The 8,616-nt window shown below is 37.6% G+C and overlaps 1 protein-coding gene across 3 annotated transcripts in view; it reads right to left on the bottom strand.

The window, feature by feature from the left end:
* Positions 1–292: 292 nt before the first annotated feature.
* Positions 293–8,616, bottom strand: part of VSTM2A (V-set and transmembrane domain containing 2A) — a 28,921-nt gene continuing 20,597 nt past the window's right edge. Inside the window, exon 6 of one of the 3 annotated variants that reach the window (XM_030307682.2) lies at positions 293–2,537. In XM_030307682.2, the coding sequence (XP_030163542.1) occupies positions 2,449–2,537 (89 nt within the window). In that variant the 3' untranslated portion in view covers positions 293–2,448. The other 2 variants (XM_030307683.2, XM_030307684.2) reach the window with 2 other exon arrangements.

The raw sequence follows: 8,616 nt of genomic DNA, 5'->3' as shown, positions 1-8,616 counted from the left end.
AGTCAAGGTTGAGAAAGTCATATAACTTATTTTTCAATCTTTATTTCTAGAATCATGGTTACCTATGAGGAATAGTCCCAGAGCAATACAAGGTGAAAACCACTAGAGATACTCTTTAATTTTTAAAGGCTTCTGTTCCAATATTTAAGGTTACACATTAACTTTTCGAGTTTGGAGATATAGTGTATCATGTTCTTTCTCACAGACACCGGTGAGCCAGACTCTTGGTAATGCACTGACAGAGAAGACTTGATTATTTTGGACACTGACACAATGAATCTAGTGAGAATTCTTCCCAAGCCAGCATATATCCTTTATTACGAGCGAGCATGGTAAACATCATTGATAACAGATACACATCTGTCTTGCTTTAGAGTTGACCAATCTCATGATCTGAACTTTGGGTAAAAAAATTACATGGTGGATTTTCCCAGCCTGACTGAATTAGAATCAGTATGCTAAATTACGCTTGAATGTATGTGATCTTTAGAGGCCAGATAGACTCAATTAATATTTACCTTACCATTAATTTATGCATTTGAAGTATTAAATTTTGAAAGAAAATAAATTTCTAGGTTAATAAAATAGCGCAATCAAATCCTTTATTTATTTTTCTCATTAGACTGAAATAATAAACCAAATGGACAAGAAAAATGTCAATAAAAGTTTTAGCCTGAAACATTATTTCTCAAAGATAATGTTAAGATAATATGAAAATATGTGCATTGCTTGTAATTGAAGTGCAGGAAAATCAATGCATTTACCTTTGAAAAGCAGAGGTATTCATTGCCTTCAAGCTTCAGTTTAGGACCTCAGCCTGCCAGTTACTGGTCCTACAGAGATGATCTTCTGGTTTTGTTATGAAAGGGAATGGAAGAATCTCTCTGGAAGGAAAACTTAGGTCATTTCTATCTCAACCTGTACGTATTCCATAGTGTATATGGAGCACATTAGTAGTTTTGCCTATCATTCTTTGCCAGAGTAGAAAACAGTTTCCAAATGAAATAATCTGAATTATCATAAAGCCAAAAAATAAGAAAGAAATATTTAAAATTGTAATTCACTTAACCAGGGAAAACTTGAACACATTATCTTCTTTAGTTGGAGACTCGCAGTCATCTTTTGCATATTATATTTAGCCAACAACCAAATTTTAATTTTTAATTAGGAGGCATTAAAATATAATTAGCAGCAAATAACAGAATGACAAATCTACAAAAATTCATAAAGGTCAAAGGAAGCAGCATTTTTAGCTACAGCAAGAAGTGTTGTTCCATGAATTTAGGGAATCATGGTGACCACTTCACCTTCTCCACATTCACCTCCAAGGCAAATTTTCTAGAAGCAACATTGCTTTTTGAAAACAATAATGATGATAATCATGTGGGGATAGCTGTCAAAACCAGAAAGTGTACATTCTTCAGAGTCAAGAGACCCTCAAACCTCAATAAACACCATATATAAAGGAACATAGCAAATTTCAACACAGCATACACACAACAAAAGTAATTCATTTATCAGAGACCAATACAATTTTGAATATGCATTTTCCAGAAGGAAGCAGAGGGCAACAGAGACCACCTGCAGCTGTCAGACCTGTGGAAGTGAAACAATGCATTACAAAATTCACACCAATATATGAATTATAAGTGAAAAACAAATGTGTTATCTAAAAAAAGTTGGTTGGTGACCCAACATATAGATCTCTATATGTATATATTTATATATATAATGATAAAAATCAGCTTGCATGAGGGTCATAGTCTACCTACTTTGAAGTTATATCACACATACTAGAAGCAATTTACAGAATTTGTCAAGTTTGCATATACAGGAATTGCAAAATGAATTAAAATACATTGAAATATAGAACACTCAAAATGTATTTATATAAACCTCCCAGGATTGACAGGGATTGGCCGTAATCAGCACTTGCCACCATTGAACAAAAACTATAATCAAGAAGAAGGAGAAAAAAAAATCCAAGGGAAAAAAAAAGAAAATTAAAAAAAAATCCTTCTTTTATCATGTCTTATTTAAAATAACGTTCTCCTTGTTGACACGCAGTGTTGATGATTTTGTTGTTGCCCCAAGATGGGGATTTCGTTTGATGATAGCTTATGTTCTGTAGCTTTTTGATTTCTGTTTCCTTCCTGCAGATAATGTGTCTTTTAGTAGGAAATCAGTGGTATCCGTAGGAAATATTTACTATATCGATGACGTTCGGGCCAACCCCTGAGCAGTCAGCGAGATGATGCTTTAAGCAGCCGAAAGAAGAGAAAAAAAGAAAACAAAAAATAGATCTTGCTATTAGAAAATGTCCTATCACTTCACACTAATTTTCTTGAAATAAAAGATCAGTGATTTGCCCAAGAAAATGTTATGAACAAAGCGTGTGATAGCCTCTTCGTTTATGCTTCCGGAAGCAGGCGCTCCTTGGGTAGGTAATTAGAGAACAGTGGGTGCAGAATGGTGCTTGGAGTTTAGGGTCAACTTTGCTGTCCGCTCCGTAGATTTTACAGGCGATTTGCTCTTTGCTTTAAGAAGAGAAAGTGATATTGGAAAAAAGTCAGCACTTTAGATTAAAGCAAAGCACCCTTCACAAAGCCACAAACAAGAAGCAGGACAGAAAGTCCATGGCTTGTAGCTATCATCCTTGCACCTGCGGAAGAAGTTATAAGATATTCGCTCATCTTGAAGATTTCCAATGCTCCTTATTAGGCTGTTTTAAACACATACATATATATATTTAATTAGCTCGCCAGCTTGGCTCTGGTGCTCATGAATGTCTTGGCATGCACTGCAAATAACAACACATACAAAGTATTTCAGTCCCAGGAAGTTGGTCTTGTTTGTTTTGTCTGTTTTCAAACAATGCCATCCCATGGTTGGGAACACTGAGAGGAACAAATCCAAATACTCTTCCCTCAAGAATTCTTTACGGATCATTCCCTATAGTCATTCCGTTATTCCTCTATTGGTACCGAAAACACACGTAACCTGTTTTACTACCACATAAGCACAAAACCACAGGAGTATACCCAACACTGAGAGCAACAGGCATCTCGTGGGTGGGGAGAATTGTGTTCTGGGGTGGGTGCGTTAGGGGCATTTTGTTCTAGAGAAAGATCTTTCTTAATTGTTTATCTTGGAGATCTGAGGAAAAGTTAGTGTTATCAAGAGTTGGAAATTTTTGAAAGAGCTTGGGGAAAATGTAAGAGGGAGAACTACGTTGCATTTTTGTATTTTATTCTTCATGCATTTTATACAGTAAGCTTCTAGCTAATTATGTATGAAATACCTTTATTTGTAAGAAGACAAAAATGTGATGAGGCTCAAAGTATTTTCTTTCGTTATTTTTTTTTGTTATTTTTTTTTGGTTTTTGTTTTTTTCTGTCTTTCTTTTTTTTTTCTTTTTTCTTTCTTTCTTTCTTTCTTTCTTTCTTTCTTTAATTGGAGAAAGGTTGAAACCGTTCGAAAGGATAAGGGTAGGGAAATTCACTCTTTGGAACATTTCTGCTAACGCGTGTTCAGGTCCACATTGGCAATGATAAACATTGAGGCAAAAACACATGCTCACATTTAGTAGGCCAAAATTACCATTTTTTGGTTAGGTCACTGCCATTGATCGTCTTGTTTGGTAAGTGAGCCATATATTTAACACAGTATCTCCACACAGAAACCTAGTGCCTGAAGACCCCGAGGTTAATGGTGAGTCTCCGGAGAGTGCCTTCACTCAGGCTGGGTAAGAAGGTTCAAAAATGCAAAAGTGATAGCATAGGTCATGTGCAGCTCTAACCACAAAGATCATGCAAGGGAAATATAGTCAATCTATGTAGAACCGTTAGCATCAGAGCTTTCCAAAATTAAATATATATTCTTGTTAGCTTTTGAAGAGAAATTCTTTGACATGGACTCATTTAATCAAAAAAAAAAAAAAAGGAAAGAAAAAAAGAAAGAAAAGAAATGATTACATGACTCCTTTAGTAATAGCTAACTGCTTTTGATGTGACACAAAGTATGTCGGGTATTGAATAAAGGTTTAAAAAATGCTAAGAGCAGTAAAACAACTCACTCTTCAGAGAAGGTACTGTGTGAAGTAATAGTTTCCTTTTCAGCATGGTCACTGCAAATTGGTTCACACTTGCTCAACCTGTGTGTGTACCATGTTGCCCCTTTCTCAAATAATCAACCCTTCAGAGGAGATGTCTAAGCCCACCATTCCCCAAAAGATATGAAGGGAACAGCTACTGCATTTTGACCCAACACTTCCAACCATACTCTGTCCAGCATGTGCAAGTTAAAACAAGATTGACACAAGTAGTATAATTAGAAAGAAACTCAACTGCAGACCGTAGAGTATTTTAAGGCTACTAAATTTCTGAACTGCCCTCACACAGGCAACGTGCCATTGTAACATGGTACTGTTTTGCATTTGTTTGTTTTTCAGCTCATAATCATTCATCTGCTCTAGGTACATGCATTTCCTAGCATATTTCTATTAAATGAAATGTATTGCTGTCAGGCCAATTGTAAAACTTCCCTCCTTCCCCTGTACGTTAGATTCGACAGCAATTTTATCATCAAATCACTGATCGTTTTTCTCTTCTTTCTGTTTTACGTCTTGAATGAAGAGATATGTGCTCCTTTATCTTTGTAATCCCAAAGATTTAGTAAAATACAAGACTCTTAAATGCTGTCATTTGTCCTGTGTAGTTTTAACAAATAATTGTCATAGTCCTTTCTATTCAGATGTACACTATTCTGAGTACTACATTATTACCAAACATGTTATGCTCTTTTCTAGAGTGTTAATTTTATTATTATTATTATTATTTTGCAAAAAGCAAACTTCGGCCGCTCATCACACTTTATTCTTATCTTCACCGATAGAAACATCTCACTTTTGTGAAGTAATGAGAGCCTGGACTGGCGTCGGGAGCCCTGAGTTCTAATTTCCTCTGCTCCCTCTCGTTTCTAAGATCCCAAACAAGATATGTATTTGTTCTACGCTTTCAAAATTGAGCCTAGCGACCATTTGTGTATTATTATTATTATTTATATTAGTATGACATTGTGCTGGACTGCCTATTTTGCTTTCTTTGGTTTCTTCTGCCTTATGCCCAGAAGCAGGTTAACTTGCTATTTCCTCATAGGACCATGAATTTAAGCCACTCTTCCCCTCAAAAACCCTGCATCCACTTTGTGTGTCCGCACCAGCTAGCTGTTATCTCCCGCCCTCTGAACTTCACAGTGTATTGGCTTTGCCTCTCCAATGGCCTTAACATGGCTTACATTGACCCCTGAAAGAAGAATTCATTATATTCATATCTTATCTCACGGATTACATTGCAAGCTCATTAAAGGCAAGGGGCAAAACTTTAGCAATTTTTTTACGACTCTCAATGTCTAAAACAATGCCTGGAGAATTTTAAAACTTTTGCGCCCAACACAAAATACGCTGTAAAGAAGAGAGATACCATTATCTCAATTGTGTGAAGAAAATGCACAAGAGAACATGCCCGGATGAAGAGCAGGCTAATAGAACTTAAAGATTTCTCTATGACTCAGAATGCCATTTCGTAATGTCCTTTCACTTCTATTTAATAATGACGACTTCCGTTTGGTTTTATGCTTAAAGATTTCCATGGTGCTCTCTCAGGTGTAATTCCCCATGCCTTTGTAAGACAGGCAAGACATTTTCTCCATTTTTGCAAATGGAAAAGTCTAAGAAATCTTAGATGTCTAAGGAGTGCAGGAACCTAGCTTCCAATTCTCAGCTCTTTTTAGACCTCATGCAATACCCATTGTCGCATCACCTTCACTGAGATGTGGACAAGCAGGCATTTCTCAAGAGGCTGACTGTGACAAACGAGTCTGGCTGAGGAGAAATAGGAAAAAAGAAAAAAAAAAAAAGAAAAGGCTTCAAATATTTTGTCTTAACCGTAATTATTATTTCAGAGAAGAACAAAAAATTCCCTCCATTGCTTTTAAAAAAACAAAACGACCTGAAAAACTACCAATCAGGGCACGGCAGTGAGACCTTGGCATTGTCCGCAGTCCCGTGCAGATGGTGCCCAGTTCTCCCGCATGGTGGAAACCACTGTTGGGTTCAGCTCAGTCCTGCATGTTCCTGCCTCATTTAACTCACTACAACTTTCCAGACGGCAAAGTGTGCCCTGCACCTCTGAGGTGTCTGCCAGATGGAAGAACTTAGCTCCCTGTTAGCACCTTCTTTTTTAAACTAGTCCATCTGTACTGCCATCTCCTTCCGGCACCCACGGTCAGGAGGCTGGAAGGCACTGGGCATATTTAACAACGCGGCATCACTCTTCTCGTTCACATCAATTTCCAAAATGACTACCGTGCATCGGGCCTCGACGATGTGTCAGGGAATTTGCATACCTTGTCTTAGTTCGCCCTCTAGACAAACAGGTCAAGTTCTGTATAGTTCTGTATAGTAGACAAACAGGTCAAGAACATGCAACTCAGCGACCTGGAATAACTCACCCTAAGTTACATGGACGATAGGTGGTAAAGTACAGAAATGAAGGAACAGGGAGGCAAGTCAGATCAGCTTAGAAGGACACAAGTCAGTGGGTTAAGCGTCCTGCCGAGAAGCAGGTCTGACTCTGGATTTTGGGTCAGGTGGTCTGTGGGATCAAGCCCCAAGTGAGTCTCTATGGTGACAGCGCGGAGCCTGCATGGGATTCTTTCTCTGTCCCTCCGCTGTGCACACGCATGCACACGTTCTCTCTCTTTCTGTCTCTCTCTCTAAATATATAAATGTTAAAACCAACCAACCAACAAACAAAAGGATTGGGCACCTGGGGGGCTCAGTCAACTTCAGCTCAGGTCATGATCTCACGGTTCATGGGTTCGAGCCCTGCATCGGGCTCTGTGCTGACAGCTCGGAGCCTGGAGCCTGCCTCGGATTCTGTGTCTCCCTTGCTCCCTGCCCCTCCCCCACTCATGCTCGCGCGCGCGCGTGCTCTCTCTCTGTCTCTCAAAGATAAAATAAAACATTAAAAAAATTTTTAAAAAGGACATCCTTTTTTTCTGAAACTCCCTAAGGCAAACAGCCTTGCTCCATGGTCTCCACATCTGTTACATCAAGATGTGAAGCTATTATTTGTATATACACTAATCTTTTCAGAGAAAATGCACTGGCCATAACATACTTAGGAGCAAAAAAAAAAAAAAAAAAAAAAAAAAAAAAGTTTGATCTAAAGTTTCTTTCCCAACTCTAAATTGATAAATATTGGATATTAAAACACTATCAGGCTTTTAGTTTTCCCAAATATTAATAACAAGTAAAGTTTGTTTCGCTCTGTATCGTGTACTAACTGTCCAATGACATAATATTTTAACCTTTTCGTTTTATAGACTTTTACAGCTTAAAGGTTCATCCAGATTAACTTAAACATTTGAGTAAAAGGTGACTCCACCATCATTCTTCCATGCCTTCCTCTTTCTAAGAACTTCTTTTTTCCAGGAGTGTCTCTGTGGCTCAGTTAGTTAAGTGTTCCACTTCGCTCAGGTCATGATCTCGCGGTCCGTGAGTTCGAGTCCCGCATCAGGCTCTGTGCTCACAGCTCAGAACCTGGAGCCTGTTTCAGATTATTCTATGTCTCCCTCTCTCTCTTCCCCTCCCCACCGCTCACACTCTGTCTCTCTCTCTCAAAAATAAGCATTTAAAAAAATTTAACGAACTTCTTTTTTCCAAGTTGTTTAATTCAGATTGATAGCCTAGGGCCAAAAAAGTTAACTTGTCTACCAGGAAAAAGCATTAGAAGAGGCTATGGGTATTGAATTCAAAGAACCAGGTGGAGCGTTTAGACAACTGTCTAGACACTTTATCCCATCGCAATTTTACCAGCTCTTCAAATATCCACTTTTCCTTGGCCGTGAATATTTTCTGATGGATTAATTTCCTATGTGAGTACAACTTTTCATTGGTTTAGATATGAGGAACAATCGCAATTCAGGGCATCTGTCTACAAATTTGGGCATAATTCTCTCCTTTCTCTTGTTTGAGTATCTACAGGAATTAAAAGGAACAAGAAAAGAGAAAGAAAACAATTTGTCTCCAGTTGTGTGGCTCCACGGTCTTACTCCAGTCTTTATTTTGTGAAAGTGAATATTAGCAAGGTTTATCATCTGAACAAACCTAAAAATGAAAATGCTCCAATAAAAAAAGGAAGCAACTGTCAAAGGCTTTTTTTTTTTTTTTTTTTTTTTTTGTCTGTAAGGAGGCCAAGTTTATAAAGAATGAGTGTCCATTACAGCTCTGGGAACAGACATACCCTTTGACATACTTCTCTTTTATTACAGATTCCAGTTTTAAGAAATGAAAATAGCTGTGTGAGAAAATTTGGGCTAGCTTTTAATGCAATTTTTATTCAGGTTTGCACATACTAAATCACTATTTAAGGGGAAAGGTCAAATAATAGAATGATTTTATCCTATAATTTTTTGAAAAGAATATCTTTTTATTAGAATTCTTACAGATCCAGTGCCAATTTCTTCCAGAAATCCATTTTTTAAAAGAAGTGTGCTTCATTTTGACCTAATACATAAATTGCCTATTTTACTGTGCCCCAGCATGTTGGGAGG

This window comes from Lynx canadensis, chromosome A2, assembly GCF_007474595.2.
Source record: "Lynx canadensis isolate LIC74 chromosome A2, mLynCan4.pri.v2, whole genome shotgun sequence".
In the NCBI taxonomy this organism is placed as follows: domain Eukaryota; kingdom Metazoa; phylum Chordata; class Mammalia; order Carnivora; family Felidae; genus Lynx; species Lynx canadensis.
The sequence above is the reverse complement of the archived record's forward strand: the minus strand, read 5'-3'. Positions and strand labels throughout refer to the sequence as shown.